The sequence below is a fragment of the Ochotona curzoniae genome, unplaced genomic scaffold (assembly GCF_017591425.1).
Source record: "Ochotona curzoniae isolate NIBS_2020 unplaced genomic scaffold, NIBS_Ocur_1.0 contig_3819, whole genome shotgun sequence".
NCBI lineage: Eukaryota > Metazoa > Chordata > Mammalia > Lagomorpha > Ochotonidae > Ochotona > Ochotona curzoniae.
The window spans coordinates 16,473,890-16,493,347 of NW_024466004.1; the positions used below are offsets into that span (position 1 = coordinate 16,473,890).

Consider the following 19,458-nt stretch of genomic DNA (forward strand, 5'->3'; position numbering starts at 1 on the left):
CATAGTTGTGAGACTTCATCAGAGACATTGGCTAGAGATCAGCAGAAGCATTTAAGATTCAGTAAGATGGCTTTCTGCCCCTTTGTCTAGAGATTAAGTAATTATTTATAAGAAAATATTAAGCAAGACACTGAATGCCTGAGTGTGGTGCCTCTACAGAGAATCAGATGCTGTCATTGTTTGCTGTCATTGTTTGCATTGTTTGTCAAGGTTTGCAGAGACCTCACACTTACGGAAAAGACAGTCATAAATACATAATTTAGACAGATGTGATGAATGACTTGGAAAATTCCTTTTAGTTAAGCCAAGCTTCCTAGAAATACCTTCTTCATAGATTTGCTAGCTCTGCTTAAGACAGAAAAATAGAGAAGACTAAAAACAGTGGGGTAGAGTTAGGAAAGATTGCCTCCGCCTACTGCTTTAGTTTCCCTTTGGAGAAGTTCTATGTACCAGGCACTGAGCTGTATTAAAGTGGGCTGGATTTTGCAACTATTAAGGATATAGATGAAGCTCATAAAACTTCAGGTTACCATGGAGAATCTCTAACTTTGGGGCTTATAAACAAAAAGTCTTCCCAACTGCAAAATTCCTGCTCTCTGAAAACTTAGCAGCCAAGACAAAGCTGTTCCTTAAATAAGCACCTGGTGGATGCCAATGCAGACTGTAACTGATGTTAGAGAATACAAACCTCTGCAGGGGAGTCCACAGGACAGCTCCAGGCTGGGCCCCAAGCCCTTAAGGGAAGAGCAGTGTAATGCAGAGCTTGCTACAAGCAGAAAACCAGAGTTTTGCTTGGTGGTCATCCAGCAATGCTTGCAAAAGGGAATGAGAGCAGAGTGGGTGAGTGGACAGTTTGGGGCATGGAGCAAATTTCATTTCTTTTGCTTGCTAGAGAGTGCAGGGACAGTTCCTACGCAGACATAGCGGGGATGGAGCTTGCTATTAATAAGTCCTCTGGGCCATGGTACATTCTGAGCAAGGCTCTGCTTTCAACAGTGCCAGCTAAATAGCTCACAGGCCTTGTGCAAAATGAAAAAAGCAGTCCCCTTGTTCAAAAAGTCAAGGACTTCCAGAGAGCAGAAGTATAGCCTTAAAACAAGAGTGAGTCCTTTGTGTGTAAGGTCCTGTTGGCTGCACAAGCAGCAGAGTTGTGAAGCTTGCTTTGATTTCCAGGGTGGAGTTTGGGCAAAAGAGTGCAAATTGGCATCCCTACTTATTTAACAAGAAGCAGCACAATGCACGTTCACCTACACACACACACACAGAATGTTTCAAAGGTTCACAGAAAATGAAATTAAAAGATAAGTTCATATTGGAGGGGAAAGTGCATTTCTGGCAGAGGGAGCAGCAAGGGCAGGGCTGAGGGCAGGCTGTGCTGGGAAGTTGCAGAAACAGCGAGGGGCACGGTGTGCTCTGACCTCAGAGTGTTAGGGAATGAGATCTGAGAGTTCACCAGGCCTGAGCTACTGTGACATTTGCAGGCCAGACTAAGTAATTTGGGCTTCCAGAGACACAGAGCTCAGTTTTGCAAAATGAAGAGTTTTCCAGCAGATAAGAAGAAAGATACATCCCAGGCAGGGCAAACTGCAAGTGCATGGAGAGCATGTGGGTAGCCTCATGACTTTGGGAGTTTCTGAGAGTCTGGATTGGTCAGAGCAAGGGTAGCAGAGCCTGCATGAAAGATTGGCGACAATTTCCGCATGGCCGCTGTGCACCCTGCCACATGGCCAAGCTTCACCCAACCCCAGGTTCTCCTGGGTAGCAGCAAGCCCAGTGTGCCCATGGGAGCAGTCAGCTTGGATCCAGAGGATGCACTGAGTCTTCCCATGGGGTACCTACCCTCTTCAGTGGCCATGATGCATGCTCCCAAGCCAAAGGCCCGAGGAGCGCTCACCAGCATGGAGCCCTTGCCCATGTGCAGGGGAGGCTGAAGGAAGGAAAGACGATTCATAAACAAGGCAAGAAAATGCTACAGAGTGCTAGACTCCTTTCAGGAATGAGGCTGGGGCCCATGGGACAGAGCCAGCAACAAGTGCCTCTGTCTCCTCCCAGATGAGGGCCTGTTCTTAAGACTTCAAGCAGTCACATCTCTGCTAAAGGCTGGGATCGCTGCTTTCCCATCCATCCCCCATAAGAATGCACCCCAGAACCTCCACCTGGCTTTGGTCTCAGCAGGGGTGTTGGTGATTGGAGCTTAATGTGCTGCTGCCTCACACAGTGTTGTGGTGTCTGCTCTGGGCACTTTGGAACTTGGTTCTGAAGGGTGGGAGATGGGGAGGGATGGAAAGAAGCAGCAGCAGTGCCTCAGCTCTCATTGCTACTGAGAAAAAGAGAGTGGTTGTAGAAGATCACTTGGACTGCCTGAAGAAAGTTTCTGCAATGAAAGGAAACACCAGGGCAGGATTGAGTAGGGTTCACCTCACACTGTGGAAATGAAATATTCATATCTTTAACCAAAGAGGCACTGAAACAATTATGGATCTGAGTGAAAGAAAAAAACACAAGCAAGCAATTATGATCAACCTCAGTCCGACCAACTAGAGGAAATCCTGTGTATATCCCAAATTGCTTTCATTCTTTTACTCTGATCACCTGTATTTATTTTAAAGGCACAATCACAAAGAGAGGGAAGGAGAGATCACAATTTTCCATCTGGTGGTTCACTCCCAAATGGCTGCAACCACAAGAGTTGGGCTGGTCCCAGAGTCGGGAACTTCTTCCAGGTCTCCCACATAGGTGCAGGAGCCCAAGGACTTGGACATCTACTGCTTTTCCAATCCGTAAGCAGGAAGCTAGATTGGAGGTATTACAGGTGAGTCTTGAGCTGTTACCTTTATGGGATGCTGGTGCAACACCACTGTTCTGGTCCCTGTTCTGTAGCTTTTAGATGCCAATTTTTATTTGCACAAGCTATACCAAAAAAAAAAAAAAAACAACCTAAATATTCTTTCTGTTGCTAGATTCTTGGAATATTGAGATGGATAAATTGTAAGATTATTTGTGAGATACAGACTTTATTGAAATCTTTATAGGGCAAGTGTTTGGCATAGCACTTAAAAATGTCATCTGGGTTGATGAGTAGAGCAGCTGTGTAGCAGGCTAGTCCTGTGGCACTGGCATCCTGTATGGGCACTGATTCAAATCTTGGCTGTTCCACTTCACATCCAGCTCTCTGCTTGTGGCCTGGGAAAGCAGCAGAGGATGGCCAAAGCCTTGGGACCCTGTGCCTGCATGGAGAACCCGGAAGAAGCTTCTGGTTCCTGGATGCAGACCAGCCCAATTCTAGCCATTGTAGCCATTTGCGGAGTGAGCCAGTCAATAGAAGCCAATTCTCTGTATCTACCTTTCTCTCTCTGTGATTCTGCCTTATAAGTAAAAAGAAATAAATCTCTTTTTAAAAAATATTTTTAAAACTTTTAGCGGAAAGTCAGATATACAGAGAGGAGGAGAGACAGAAAGATCTTCCATCCAATGATTCACTCCCCAAGCGGCCACAGCAACCAGAGCTGAGCTGATCCAAAGCCAGGAACCCAGAGCCTTTTCCAGGTCTCCTGCAAGGGTGCAGGTCACAAGCCTTTGGTCTGTCCTTGACTGCTTTCCCAGGCTACAAGCAGGGAGCTGGATGGGAAGCAGGGCTGTTGGGATTAGCACTGGCACCCAAACGGGATACTGGTGTGTGCAAGGCAAGAACTTTAACCGGTATACTACTGCACCGGGCCCAAAAGAAATCTTTTATAAAATACTGTTGGGGCCCAGTGTGGTAGTCTAACAGCTAAAGTCCTCGCCTTGCACACACCGGGATCCCATATGGGCGCCAGTTCTAATCCTGGTGGCCCCACTTCCCATCCATCTCCCTGCTTGTGGCCTGGAAAAGAAGCAGGACGGCTCAAAGCTTTGAGATCATGCACCTATGTGGGAGACTCAGAAGAAGCTCTGGACTCCTGGCTTCAAACTGGCTCAGCTTCAACCTTTGCGTCTGCTTAGGGAGTGAAACATCAGAAGGAAAAGGACATTTCTCTTTTTTCTCACATCACATAAGCAAGTGCCTGGGTTCGAGTCCCAGCTCCACTCCCAGCCCCAGCTCCCTGCTAGAGCTCATCCTAGGAAACAGCAGGTGACGGCTTGTGTAGTAGGGTCGCTGCCACCCAAAGGAAGAGCCAGATGGAGTGCATGGCTCCTGGTTTCAGGCTGGCCTACCCTTGGATGTAGGGCATTCAGGAAGTGAACCTACTCTGGGTCTTCCACATGGGTGTAGGGGTTATCTTCCATTGCTATATATTCCTAGGTATATTATTAGGAAGCTAGATTAGAAACACAGCAGCTGGAACTCAAATCAGTACCCATATGAGATGAGGGCATTGCGGGTGGTGGCCTTCCCTACTGTGCCATAGTGCTGGACCCAATGGCATAATTGTTAAGACACTGCATGTTAAATTCTGTGTTCTGTTTGGTGTCTAACTATTGTATCTGTACCACAGTTTCATGTCTTTAGGAATTGTTTACAAATATCACCCCTAATGGTTATAAATTTTTGCTCCCCATTCACTCAAAGCTTGTAAGCTTTTTTTTATAGTAGTAGTTGTTGGGTTGTCCAATTTATGTCTAAAGAGAGGAACAAGCAGAGACAGAGAGAGAGATCCTCTATCTGCTGGTTCACTCCTCAAACAGCCACAACAGAGGAGCTGACTGATCTGAAGCCAAGACCAGGAGCTTCATTTGGGGGGTCTCCCACAGGTACAAGGTCCCAAGGACTTGAGCCATCCTCCACTGCTTTCCTAGGCCACAAGCAGGGAGCTGGATCAGAACTGGAGCAGCCAGGGTACAAACTGGCACCCGTATAAGATTCCAGTACTTCTATACAAAGGAGTAGCCAGTTGAGCTATTGAATCAACCCCGGCCCCACCTCTCTGTCTGTTTATGCTGGTATTAAACTGCTTGATTACTGTGGCTGTGTAGTAAGTGCTGTAACTAGAAAAAATAAGATATCCCACTTTGGGATTTTCCCAAGATTGCTTTGGCTATATGGGATCCCATAAGTTTCTAGATGGATTTCAAAATAAGTTTGTCTGTTTTACCCAAAACATCATTGAAATCTAATTTTTTTAAATTGTATCTTATCTATCTGAAAGGCTAACGAAGAGAGAGTGAGCAAATGAGAGATCAATGTACCATCATGACGACTTCCCTAAAGTCCACAAGATCAAGTCAGAGCCAAGAGCTGGGGCCGCATCCATGTCTGCTACATGAGTGGCCAGGGCCCAGATACCTAGGCCATCTTCCACTGCTTTCCCAGGCATGTTTTCTGGGAACTGGGTTAGAAGTCGATCAGCTAGGACTGGGACCAGCACTCTGATATGGCTTAATCCACGTGCTACCATTCTCCATCAATGGGATTTTGGTACTGATTGAATTATATCCGCAGTTAACTTTGTGTAGTACTGACATCTTAACGTAAAGTCTTCGAATCCATGAACACAGATGTCTTTCCAAGGTTTTCTTTTTCCATGTATAGCTTTCCTCCCCGTATCCTTTACATTTTCTTGCAGTCTTAAAATCTTTAGTTTTCAAGATTAATGAACTCTTCACATATTTAGGATACTAATTTTGTTATATTGTGGTAAATGTTTTCCCAACTGATCATTCATCTTTCTATTTTCTTAACGATGTCTTGCTGCAGATTTTGCATCAAGCTAAAATCTACAGTAGTCCTTGGGTGTATTTCTCACTTTGGATCACTTCTTGAAATTACACTCACACAAAACAGCTAGCCTTTAATGAGTGTTTGGCACTGTCTTCATTGCTTGACACATAAGAGTTCTTTGATTTTCATAATTCTGTGAAATTGGAACTATGATCATCTTCTCTACAAATGAAATTAAAACCAAGCAATCAGATGTGAATGACCTTGTTCCTTGATCTCTTCCTGCTGCTGTATTCCTTTCTAAAGCCCTTTCCTCTACACATGATCTTACAGATTTGCAAGAGAAAATGAAGTAGGGACTCTTCTGTGAGTGAAAGGAAAGTTCTTTGCCAGCCAAGATGCATGGTGCCACGCCACAGTGAGACAAGGTTTCTTTTGAGCCAGGGATCTGGATTGCAAGAGCAAGAGTGAAGCGCTGTCCCTTAAAGGGCAGAACTGAGCCTGTCTCTGCACCAAAAGCTGCTTGGTAGCATTGAAGAAACACACTGGGGCAAAAATAACATTGAGGAGTTTGTTGAAAGTTTTGTGTGGAGTGATTTCGGTATCTGTCAGGCCAGTGACGTCTTAAAGAGTTGGTGTGCTCAAACAACGTCAGTCACATTGATGATGCTTTTGCTCATTGGAATTTTGTTTTTGTTTTGAGTCAGGAAGGAGAAGAGCCTCAGCAGGTTCACTCCTTGTGATGGTGGGTTTTTTTTTTTTTTGAAGCTTTTGAGGCTTGACACGATGTTCTGAACGCATCTCCTGTCATCCGGCAAAAAGAAGATACCCTGATCTCTTCAGGCCAAATACCAACATGCTCTCCTTGGGACAGATAGTCAAAAAAAAAAAAAAAAAAACAAGGAGAAAACAGTTCATGTTGAATACTATCCCAGAGCAAACTTCTATCTCTATCTCGCAACTTGTTTATTTTCAGAAAGAATTTTGTTGACAGTCCTCTAATTTTGAAAATGTCTCTCTTCTCTGTTCTCTGATTGCGTGAGCCATGTTTTGCTGCCCATCAGTCCCTGCAATGCTTAAAACTGTTCCTGCGGCTGTCTGACGCATGTCACCTCCCATTCTGTTCCATTTTGGTCAGCCAGACTGAGGAGCCCAGGCAGGGGCAGACACCTGGGGAGTGGCAGCATCGCCTGTTGAGACTGAAAGTGTGGAGATGGCAAAGTTAATCAGGATTCAATTACAAAAGATAAGAATGTCTTCTACCTGATGCATTTCAATTTTTCCTTACTCATAAGTTTAAGGCATATGTATTTCATTTTTTAAGGATTTTTAGTTATTTTATTTGAAAGCCAGAGTGACAGAGAGAGGGAGATACAAGGAGAAAAAGAGCTCTCCCATTGGCTAGTTCACTCCACAGTTGGCTGCAATGCCCAAAGCTGAGCTGGTTTAAAGCTGGGAGCCAGGAGCTACTGGGTCTCCCGTGTTGGTGCAGGGGCCCAAGGGCTTTAACTGACTCTTACTACTTTCTCAGATCATATCAGAGAGCTGGATTGGAAGTGCAGCAGCCAAAACTTCAACTAACACCCCTATGGGATGCTGATTCTACATGTGGAGGACTAGCCAGCTACACCACAAAGCCAGCCTCTTGTTTTTCATTTTTGAACAAAGCATAGCAGAGAGATTGTGCTCCACTGTTTTTAAGGGACTTTGGGGAAATCGCCATTTCTTTTTCACTTTTATTGGAAAGGCAAATTTACAGAGATGAGACAGATCTTTCATTCACTGATTCACTCCCCAAATGGCCACAGTGGCCAGAACTGAGTCATTCTGAAGCCAGGAGCCAGGAACATCTTCCAGTCTCCCGTGTGGATGCAGGGTCCCAACACTTTGGGCCATCCTCTGCTGCTTTCCCAGGCCACAAGCAGGGAGCTGGATGGGAAGTGGAGCAGCCAGGACATGAACCAGTACCCATGAGGTGAGGATTTAGACCCTGAGCCATCGTTCTGGATCCATAGGGAATACCCATTTCGTATTCTTAGCAGAGCTCGTGAACCTAGGGAGGCAGGAGTGTGGGAAAAAACCTAAGTCACAATGCCTATGTGGTTCTTGTTTTCCTGTACTCATGATGCTATAGGTTTCCTGAGGTCACAGACTATTTGTCTTAATCATTCTGTATTTACATCTCAACAGTCCCTGGGACTGAGTGAATGAATCCTCAAGGAATATTTGTTAGGGGCTGGAATTGCGGCACAGCGAGTTAAGCTGCTGCCTGCAGCACTGACATCTCATCCTGGAATGCAGGTTTGAGTTCCACCTACTCTGCCTCCAATGTAGCTTCCCCATAATGCACCTGGGGAAGCAGTGGCAGAGGACAGACCAAGCACATGGGCCCCTGCCACCCACACGGGAGACCCAGATGGAGTTCCAGGCTCTTGGTTGCTGCTTGGCCCAGGACTGGCTGTTGAAACCATCTGGGAAGTGAACCAGCAGATGGAGAAGCTGTCTCCTTCTTTTTGTGTCTTTTATTACCTCTCTGTCACTCGGTCAAACAAATACACAAGCCATGTTTTGTCATTGTTTAAGATATTGTTGTTAGCTACCAGATAACAATTCAGTACTACATGCAGCGACCTCCAGGAAAAATCAAAGCAATTTTGTCTCTAGGCAGAACAGGCAATTCATCCATCATGCTCTATTATAGATAGCCCATTTTATAAGAGGTGTTTAAAGTCATTCAGAGGGGCTGGTTCCATGGCAGAAGCAAGGTAAGCATCAGCCTGCAGTGACAGCATCCCACAGGAGCACCAGTTTATCAGTTGCTAGACTTCCTATGCAGCTCCCTACTATGGCACAGGAAAGCAGCAGAGGATGGCCCACTTGGACCCCTGTACCCACATGACACCTAGAGGAAGATTCTGATTTTAGACCAACTCAGCTCTGGGCATTGCTGCCATTTGGAGAGTGAACCAGTAGATGGAGATCTCTGTGTGTGTGTCTCTGTTTCTCTCTATATATATAAATCTGCCTTTCAAATAAATAAAGTCTTAAAAAAAAAAAAAAAAGATCCTCAGAAAGCCACACTACACACTAGTTTTCCCTGTGGTGCCTAAGATTCCATGCAAGCAGGATTTTCTGTCAGTGTCTTTCTAATTTATTTGAAAATGCCTGGGCAAGGGAAATGCACTTTGAGCCCTTGTGCCTTTCATGTGAATGAGTCAGTTAGGGGAAAGTGTTCATATATGAAAAGACCACTTGGAGGAGGGTGCTGCAGCTCCCTTAGGAGGGTTGGCCCTGCCCTGGACTGCTATGTGCAGGCAAGTGGGAGCAAGGGTCCCTGGGGACTTTGGCTTAAGGATAGACATTCCAGCCCTTCTCTGTCTACAGTCCCCACCTGCTACCGACCACCTGTGCAGTCTCTAGACAGAGAGAACCTACCCTGGTTAATAAGCAGTATTACACTTATATATATTTTTTTCTTCATGGGACTTATACTTTTTGCATTTAAAAAAAAAAAAAACTTCCCTGATCTTATGGGCCATGAATTTTCTTTCTTTTTTTAAGATTTATTTATTTATTATTGGAAAGTCAGATACACACAGAGGAGAGACAGAGAGGAAGATCTTCCGTCCAATGATTCACTCCCCAAGTGAGCACAACGGCCGATGCTGTGCCAGTCCAAAGCCAGATTCCAGGAACCTCTTCCAGGTCCCCCACACGGGTGCAGGGTCCCAAGGCTTTTGGACCGTCCTCAAATGCTTTCCCAGGCCACAAGCAGGGAGCTGGTTGGGAAGTGGAACTGCCGGGATATGAACTGGCACCCATATGGGATCCCGGGGTGTTCAAGGCGAGGACTTTATCTGCTAGGCCACGCCGCTGGGCCCCTGGGCCATGAATTTGAAAGTATCCAAGGAGTTGTTCTCAAGGCATGGTAGAGGCCAGTGATGACTGTCCCTTTGACATGCAGCAGGAGCCCAGGCAGGGTCATACTTCCTGTTTGACCCAACTCTGTTAGGCAGCTGTTAGTGTCATTCCCATGATTCCTGAGATCCAAGCTTTTGGGGATCACCAAACTGAGCTGAACTCCAGAGAGTCTGGTCCTTCCATTGCAAGAAGATTGCCAGTCCTCAGAGGTTCAGGTAACCTGTCAGTAATTCCTTTATATCCTCTCCCAGTGAACTTACCACAAGGGCATGTTTGCTTTGATAGGAACTGTGTTGTCACAGAAACCTACTTGAAATAAACCTAAATGAAGCTGTGAAGTTGTTGGGTGGGCTATTGAGCACCCACAGCAAGGGAAGAAAGTTGAACATCCACGGCCTTAGTGTGGCATTTCTCTCTAATGTCCACTCATGACTGAACTTGGTTACCTGCATCTCTTAGTTGGAGTTCTCAAGAGAGGGAAAATCTGATTCGCTTCTGGACAGCCCCCTCTAGACAAATCAGCTACGACCAAGAGTTGTAAAGTGAAAACAAGAACCCTAGGGGCTAAATCTGTACAGAGGGTTTGGACTGTTTTCTGGAAAAGAGTATGGTATGCTGGAAAGTCAGTCCAAAGGTGTGTGTTGCACTTGGACATGATCCAATACATGCATGCTGTGTGGTTTTTCTTCTTCTTAGTCCTGACCTAGCAATCTGAGAATGTTGATCAAATCATCCTGCTGTTCATTGAATCCCCGGGGCAGGGGTTCATAAGGCCATATGTGTTCAAGACAAACATGTGACATTTCTGTATACCAGTTGTCTCCTTGTTTACAACCGTTGGAGCAAATTGAGAAAGGAAAAATGGACAATTTATTCTCAAATGCTTGGTTTCAAGGGAACAGGGGAAATGGGAAAAACATTGGTGGATAGCGCTATTGTGCTTGCTGCTGGAAGACAACCAGGGCCAGTTATTAAATGGGTGGGCCGCAACAAGTAGGTGCTTTGTTTTTTCCCCCAAAGGAAGTTGTTTTCTCTGTTCGGCTAGTTTGTTGGCTTTCTTTTGTTTCTGGGGTCAACAACCTTAGATGCCGGAGACACTTTCTCCTGCCTCCCCCACCAGAGTGCCCTAATTTCACATTTTATGTAACCCCAGAGCTGACCAAGAAGAAATGCCTGGCTTGCAGGTTTGCTTGCCAACTCTGCAGGCTGCAGGTGCAATGCTATACTGCCATCATAAGGTTGCTACTGGAATGCCAGTGTGAGTTCAGTTACAATGATGTATCAAATGTAAATTTTCCAAAAGGGAAGTGAGCAAGTTCATTTTAAATTGTGTTATTTACTTTAAATACTATTAATCTTAATTTTATAATTTGTGAAAGAGTTACAATGAACACCAGTCTACCTCCTAAGACCTGACTTGGCAGAGGTCTGAAAGGGACAGACAGTCTTGTTGGGTATGCTGAGTTAGGTAGGCGAGGGTTTGGGAACTGCCTCCAGCCACTCTTCCTAGGGGCCGTTTTAGATCAGGCTCTGAAGTCTGATTTCAATGGCTACCAATGTAAAAAGGGGACACTACCCGCTTTGCAGGGCTTTGTGGTGACACCACGGCAGCCTGTTGATCTTTAACACACTTGGTGAGGACTAGATAAATGACACTACCGTTACCCCCTGAAATGTGCCCTGCGTGAAAACATCAGTGAAACTTTCTGTGCAAAGAGAGAAAGGCGGTAGATGGGCACCAGTAGCTCAGCGAAACCAAACACCAACATTCAGCTCGAGTAGACCCTCAGTGACACAGGGACACAGGGAGGGTTCAGGAAAAATGGGACTGTGTCACTGGAGATGACTCTAACTGCCCAAGGGGCAACAGAAAAGCATTCTTTCTACTGATCATTTTAGAGAGTCAAAAATACACAGTGTCATGTGGTAAGAACTCTAGAAACAGGGCCCGGCACAGTGGCGCAAGTGGTTAAGGTCCTCGCCTTGCACGCCCAGGATCCCATATGGGCGCCGGTTCTAATCCCGGCAGCCCCGCTTCCCTTCCAGCTCCCTGCCTGTGGCCCGGGAAAGCAGTCGAGGACGGCCCAAAGCTTTGGGACCCTGCACCCGTGTGGGAGACCTGGAAGAGGCTCCTGGCTTCGGATCGGCATAGCATGGACCATTGCGCTCACTTAGGGAGTGAATCATCGGACGGAAGATCTTCCTCTCTGTTTCTCCTCTCTGTATATCCGCCTTTCCAATAAAAAAATAATAAAAATAAATCTTTAAAAAAAAGAACTCTAGAAACAATCTTTTAAAAAGCTTTATTTGAAAGGCAGATTTTTACAGAAAAAAGAAAAAAAGGACATAGAAAGAGAGATCTTCCATCTGCTGGTTCACTCCCCAAGTGGCCACATCAGCCAGAACTGGGCCAGTCCAAAGCTAAAATTCAGGAGCTTCTTCTAGGTCTCCCATGTGGGTACAGGGCATCAAGGACTTAAACCTTTTTCTGCTCCTTTCCCAGGCAATAAACAGGGAGCTGAATCGGAAATTGAGCAGCTATGACATGAACTGGTGCCCAAATAGGATGCCAGTGCTTGTAGCTGAAGGATTAGTAGGCTAAGCCACCATGCTGGTCCAAAAACCCACCCGCCTCTTTTTTTTTTTTTGTCCAAATGGGCAACCAAGTAAGTGGTTGAGTCATGTCTCAAAATATGAGTCAGTAGGAGAGTGGAACTCAAACCCAAGATTTTGGGCAAAAAATCTAGAATACTTTGTATAGTACTGTAACGCCATTCAAGATTAGCCAAACCAATACTTTCCTTTAAAAGAATTACTTGGACAAGTTACTTATTCTGCTTGTGTTTTAATTTGCTTACTGGTGAATTGGCAGTAATATATCCTCTGTAAAGGATGATGTTAAAGATAAGATGATGGGTCACCTGCAAAGCATTTGCGAGTGTGCAATAAATGTTAACCATTGTGATTATATGGCTACAAGTACATCTGTTACAATTAAGCTGTCTCCTGTATGTGGTTAATGGACCTTTTCCATCTTTAAAATCATTGAATTACTCTGTCATCAAGACAGTAAACTAACTCTTTCTCTTAGTATTATTTGTTTGAAAGGCAGAATTGCAGAGGGATGGAGAGACAGAATGAAAGAGAGCGAGCTTCCATGTACTGGTTCACTCCCCAAATGGTCACAGCAGCTAGGGCTGGAACAGATCAGGAGACTGGAACTCCATCTGGGTCTCCCATGTGGATGGAGGGGTCCATGGACTTGGGTCACCTTTTGCTGTGTTCCTAGGCACATTAACAGGGAACTAGATGAGAAGTGGAGCACAGTGTGGAGGTCCCACCCTGGAGCTTGTACGGGATGTTGACATCACAGGCATCCCAATGCTAGCATCAGTGATCAACTCTTTAATGGAGGGAACATTTGTTACCTCTTTCTATTTTGGTACCTATACAATTGTCCTTTTTTAACTAAACTTTTTATTTTGAGATAATTATAGAGTCATAGATAGCTATAAGAATAATACAATGAGATACATATGCCTTCAATTTACTTCTATAATCACAAGTTTAACCATCTTCTAAAGAATTCAACAAGTGGAAAGTAGGAAAACCACTGTTCCCCAGGAGGAGAGACAAGGGTTATAAACAGCAAGCAAACCTCAAGAAGACAGGAAGGAGGGCAGGGCGGAACCAGAGAGATGGGGAAGTAAGAATGGGAAGTATTGTTGTGCTCTTAAAATTGTATAATCAAAATGTTCTCTTTGTATAAATAAAATATTATGTAAAAATAATACAGAGATCTCACTTATCCCACCCCCAATTTTTCTGCAATAGAAACAGTTTGCAAAATTGTAATGAAATCCCATAATAAAAATATTGTCATTACTGTAGTCATCCAATCCTATTGAGATTTCTCCAGTCTTACTTGTCTGCATGGATGTGGATGTGTGGATGTATTTAAAGATCTATCTAATTTTATCACACTTGTAGATTTATGTATTCGCTGTCACAATTAAAATGCTAACAGTTCTACAGTCACAGGATTTCTTGAACTGCCTTCGTTTTTCTTAAGATGTTTTTTAAAAGACTTTTAAAAAAAATTTTGTTTGTTTCAGGTTTAAGAGGAGATGGAGAGAAAGATCTTCTATTTTCTGGTTCATTCCCCAAATGGCCACAATGGTGGGAACTGAATTGGTCTGTGGTCAGGTGCCAGGAACTTCTTCCAGGTCTCCCATATAAAAACAAGACCCCAAGGACTTGGGCCATCCTCCACTGCTTTCCCAGGCTACAAGCAGGAGGTTAGACTGAACGTGGAGCAGCCAGGACATTAACTGGCACCCTTATGGGATGCCAGCACTGCCAGATGACTCTGATTCGAGTTCAAGCTGCTCTACTTTCCATCAGGTCTCTGCTTATGGACTGGGAAAGTAGCAGGCTGATGTCCTTGGACCCTTGGACCCGTTGGAATACCCAGAAGAAGCTCCTGGCTCCTGGCATCAGTCTGGAGAGTGAACCAGCATTTGGAAGCTTTTGACATGAAATTGCACATTACTACATAACTATGTCCAAAAGAAATCACAATGAATATCAGAAAATATCTTGACTCAACAAGAAAAATATAACACAACAAGATGACCAGGAAGCATCTGAAATGGTAATAAAACCACAGCTGTATTTTTTTTTAAGATTTATTTATTTTTGTTGCAAAGTCAGACATACAGAGAGGAGGAGAGCGAGAGAGGAAGACCTTCCATCCGATGATTCACTCCCCAAGTGACTGCAATGGCTGGAGCTGTGCCGATCCAAAACCAGGAGCCAGGAACTTCCTCCAGGTCTCCCACACGGGTGCAGGGTCCCAAGACTTTGTGCTGTCCTCAACTGCTTTCCCAGGCCACAAGCAGGGAGCTGGATGGGAAGTGGAGCTGTCGGGATATGAACTGGCACCCATATGGGATCCCGGGGTGTTCAAGGCGAGGACTTTAGCAGCTAGGCTACGGTGCCGGACCCCACAGCTGTAATTGTTTGTATTAAAGTCACAAGCCTGTTTATATCTTAAAATCTGAATCAAAAAATACCACTGTACTTGCTTTGTGCAGTAAATTTGTAAGCCAGGGAAACTAAAGGAAAAGCGTGCTGCTGAAGAGACCGCTAGGCGGCAGTATTGGCTAGTGTCCGGGGGCGAAAGCTGTTAGCGTGGATGCTTCAGCAAGCTTGGCTCTGGGGCACACCTGCGGTAGTTAGGGCCCTCTGTTTTGCATGACAGCACTGAGGAGCAGAACAAGCAAGTGACTGATCCCTTTCACCCCAGGGTTCATCTTGGAGACAGAAGCAGGTCTGTTTCTTAGCTTGAGAGCACATGGCAGTTCTTCCCCAGGCCAGAGGTGAAGCCGGATGCTCCTGTGGACTTGGGTGATGGGAGCCTGGTTTCTCTTGGTGTGGAGTGTCCCGGGTGTGATGAAGGCCTTCAGTCCTGGGGCTGCTGCCCGGCGGGCAGGGCCTAGGGCGCCCGAGAGGATACTCTGCGGAGAAAGCCTGCTAGAGTGCAGCCACTTAAGCTGTAGGTCCGACAGTGAGCGCCAGATAAACGGCTTCAATCTGGCGCCAACCACTGGCCATTTCGGTTGTGCACATTGGGAGATGTCCTTTTTTGCTGGGTACTGTGTTTCTCTCATTTGCATCCAAGGATCCTCTACTTGGCAGGAAGTCCAACATATAAAATGTTTGGTTTTACTTTGGACAGAACAAAAGGTTCTAAGAGCTGGTATTGTGGTGCAGCGCCGTGGGTGGTTGTGGGCAGTGACAGCATTCTGTATTTGTGCTGGTTCAAACCTCACTGCTCCATTTGCAATGCAGCTCCCTGGTGACACAGCTGGGAAAGGAATGGAGGATTGCAATACTCAGGCCCTTGCTACCCACATGGGAGACACCAATGGAGTTCCTGCCTCATGACTTTGGCCTGGCCCAGCCCTGGCCATCGCAGTTATTGGGAACTGAAGTGAACCATGTGTGGAAGATCTCTCTCTCTCTCTTTGCCTTTCATACAAATAAACCTTTAAAAATTAAAACAAAAGATGAAACACTAAGGTTATATCACTCCGTAAAAGTCTGTAAATGTTAGCATTTGGAATCCTTTATACTCATACTTTTATGTTGTAGTACCTGTATCCCATACCAACACAGGCATGATAAAGTTCTAGCATTTATTCATAGTTGTAGGATACATTACACAAATTCAATAATGCAGTGTGTAGTGATCAAGTCAAGGCAAGTTGAAACATGCCAGGCAACCCAGAGGTTTATGTCTTGTCAGCGCTCGCTCGCTCGCTCCTATCCAGATGTCACCACTAGCAGCATTTGCCCAGCAGATGCTAGCTTTGCTTTTGAGCTGTAAATGTAGTCACTCAACATGAAATCTGCGAGATCCATGCCTTGTCTGTAGTCTTCTGATGACTGTTACACAGTCCACACTTTTGCAATTTTTCATTTCATAGAGCACAAAGGACTAAGGAACTACCCAGGTGCTTCTTACCAATGTGTGGTAGTTCAAACAATTTTTTTTTTTTCTGGCCAATGTAGCCCACCAAGAGCTCCTCACTTTAGAACACTCTAATCCTAACTAATCCTAAATTCCCTTCTTTTATGGACTGAAAGTATTCCCATAACAATTTCTGTATTGGGGCTGTGTTGCGGCATAGCAGGGAAGTCTTCTGCAATGCTGACATCCCATATGGACAGCAGTTCAAGTCCTAGCCGCTCCACTTTCAATCCTGTGCCCTGCTAATGTGCCTGGGAAAGTAGAAGAGGGTGGCCCAAGTGCTTGGGCTATTGCCCCCACGTGGAAGACCTGGATGAAGCTCCTGGCTTCTGCCTGGTCCTGCGCTGTTTGTCACAGCCATTCCGAGAGCGAACCAGTGAATGGAAGGAACCTCCCCTCCACATCCTCATCTCTGTCTCTAACTCTGCCTTTTAGAGGAGTAAAATAAATTTAAAAAAGAAAAATTTCTGTATCATGGCTCAAACCCCACTGTGATGGTGTTTGATGCTGGGAGATGGGCACTGGGTGGTCATCAGGGCATGAGTGGAGTCATTGTTGGAGTTAGCAACCTTCTAAGGAGTCGAGATGACCTTTCTTTCCAACATGTGAGGTTATGTCGAGGTGGCTCTGTGCAAACCAGAAGGGAAACCCTCAGCACGAACTCCATCTGCTGACAGTGCCTTTGGCTCTCTGATCTTAGAATTCCAGCCTCCACAAAGGTGAAAAACAGCTGCTATTTATGTCATCCATGCATGACCAAAGCAGCCTAAATGAACACACCTGTCTTCTAATTCACTTTCCCAAATATCAACAGGCATGCTTCCAGAAGCATTGATACAAAGTAGTCACACGAAAGCATAATGGAAAACAGCTGACAAATTTCAGTGACTTATCTTCAAGGGTGGGTCTTGCCTTCCCGGGCAAGTTCAAGAGCAGAACCTCTGAAAACTTACCCCTCTTAACCTGCACATTCACACTACTGGCAGGCTGCCTCGTTTAGCCAAGCTTTGGAAGACCCTGGCATCACAGGGCCACTTCTCTCTGGCTTTTTCCCATGTCGAGCCCCACAAGTGATTTGAAGGATATTTCTATCTTCTCCTGTTTCGGGTTCACAAGAGAACTCCCAGCAGCTCCCCAGACCTTCAGCTAAGCTTTGCCACCAGGTGGTGGGGTCTCAAGAGGCCAAGGCACTCAGTTTGTGAGAGGAAAGGTCCCCACCTCATAGAGGAGCGGAGTGGCCAAGGCATCCTGGGACTAAGAGGAAACCTTCTTGATGCAGTAGCACCTGCCGGGGAGGAAGCTGCGTTCTGGGATAGAGAGGCTAGGAGAGGGACAGCTGGCTGCATTCTGCTGGTCTGACATCTGGGCTCAGCTACAGGAATCTCTACTAAGGAAAAAACACTTCTTGCTCGTTTCAGTGGTTGCGATTCTGTTCCCCAGCCCCACTTTTTCATGTTCTGGTGACAAAGTTTATGAAAGCAGTTGGGCTTGCTTCTTATCTGGTTTCCATAAGACTTGGATGTAGATACAGAGTTAAAAGCAAAGGGTTGGACCTAGTGGCTAAATCATTGTCTTGTACAAACTGGGATCCTATACGGGCGCTGGTTTGTGTCCCAGCTGCTCCACTTCCCTTCCAGCTCCCTGCTCATGGCCTGGGAAGGCAGTTAATGGTCCAAAGACTTGACATTCTGCACCAGTACGGGAAACCCAGAGGAGGCTCAAGGCGCCTGTCTTTGGATTAGCTCAGCTCTACCCACTGCAGTCATTTGGGAGTGAACAAGCAAATGGAAGATCTGTCTCTCCTCTCTGTAAAAACTGTTTTTCAAATAAGCACGCATGCATGACACAGAACAAATCTTAGTATTTAAACACACGCACAGGCTTAGCTGAAGTAACTTTATTGCAATCTTTTAAAATTAGCATTAGAGTTTAAATATTTAGGTCTGCTAAGGTTTGCATAATGTATAATACAGTTATTTTTAGAAGCAGTTAAGACTGTTTAATTGAGGGGGGGAGCTTCAACACAAAGCTGTAACAACTATTTAAAACAAATTATTTACAATTAGAACATTTAGGGTCCTGATTCACAACACTTAGTGCATTTCATGATTTCTGAGTTTCACCGAGAAGGTAAGCTCTAGGCAGAATGCTCTCCAGGGGCGGTCTGGAGTGAATGGCTTTTAGAAGGAAGTCCAATATGGAAACTGGGAACCAGAGAAAGAGCAACTAAAAAACACAATCAAAAAACCCCCAGAACTTCAGCAACTACTTTTGATCTTTAAGCAGACTGTGGCAATCAGACCCAGAAGAGTGGATGTCATTTTGGACAGTATGCATGGAAAGAATGATTGATAATCATTACAGATAATTCTCTTCCTCTTACAAAGCTATCTTTTAAGACCCGAGTTAGCGAAGTCACACAAGAAGGAGATGCCCTTTCGCAACTGCCATCGGAGACCAGTGGGTTTTGTTTGGTCCCGAGGTCAGCTACTCCAGCTGCCAAAGACACGGCCCAGGTGAGGAGTGGGGACCAGGTGAGTCCTGGAGCCCCTCCACCTGAAGTTCGCCGAGTTTGTGTTCACAGCCCAGGAGACCACTCAAAGCATGAGCAAGTCTTCCTATGTGGGAAATCTCAGTGAATCAGGCCCCCGGTAGTCTTTAAAGGAACAAAAAATTTACAGTAAACATTTTAAACCCCGGAATGCAATCGTGAGTACATTTTATAGCACTGCTTCCACAGTATTTGCTCCAGAGTAAGAATTCAAAAATGTACAAGCCAGTTCACATAGACTTTAGATACAATGTTATTAAAATACATTGTTAATCATAAAAATACTTTACTATGTACATGTATACTGTATAAACTCAGATAAAGATCTGCCTACTGAAGAAAGTCCATTTCTGGCCCAGGAACTGGTCCAGTTCTAGTATTTGGTCTCCACACCATACACGTGAACATCATGGTCCTGCAGTCATTTCTTCAATGGAGCAGCGACCTATAGTTCTTCTAGAGAAGGTCTAGATGGAAGGGTCGGTTTTGCTTCCACTATACTTTGCTTTCCTAAGGGTGGACCCCAATAACTCTGGGCATTCACACAATTCATTGGCAATTTGGTTACACTTCAAAATAAGGCTGTAGTTCATTTCATCGGTGATGACACTGTCCTGCTTGTAGTCAGGATGGCTCCCGATGAACTCCCGCATCCACCGGGCAACCGTCATCAGTTCTCCTGAACAACAAAATTGAGAACACAAGATTAACGGGATTAAGTAATTGGACATCTAGTAACTAGCGCTAGGTATGATTCTGAAAAAATAGCATGTGTCTACACCAAAAGGACACACTGCTAGGAGTGGGTAA

General features: G+C 45.2%; 1 protein-coding gene across 6 annotated transcripts in view; it reads right to left on the reverse strand.

Annotated features, from left to right (window-relative positions):
- Positions 1–17,986: 17,986 nt before the first annotated feature.
- Positions 17,987–19,458, reverse strand: part of GCLC (glutamate-cysteine ligase catalytic subunit) — a 46,080-nt gene continuing 44,608 nt past the window's right edge. For all 6 annotated transcript variants that reach the window (XM_040983561.1, XM_040983563.1, XM_040983564.1 and 3 more), the window contains one exon: positions 17,987–19,327. In XM_040983561.1, coding sequence (XP_040839495.1) covers positions 19,116–19,327 — 212 coding nt within the window. In that variant the 3' untranslated portion in view covers positions 17,987–19,115. The remainder of the gene's footprint in view (positions 19,328–19,458) is intronic.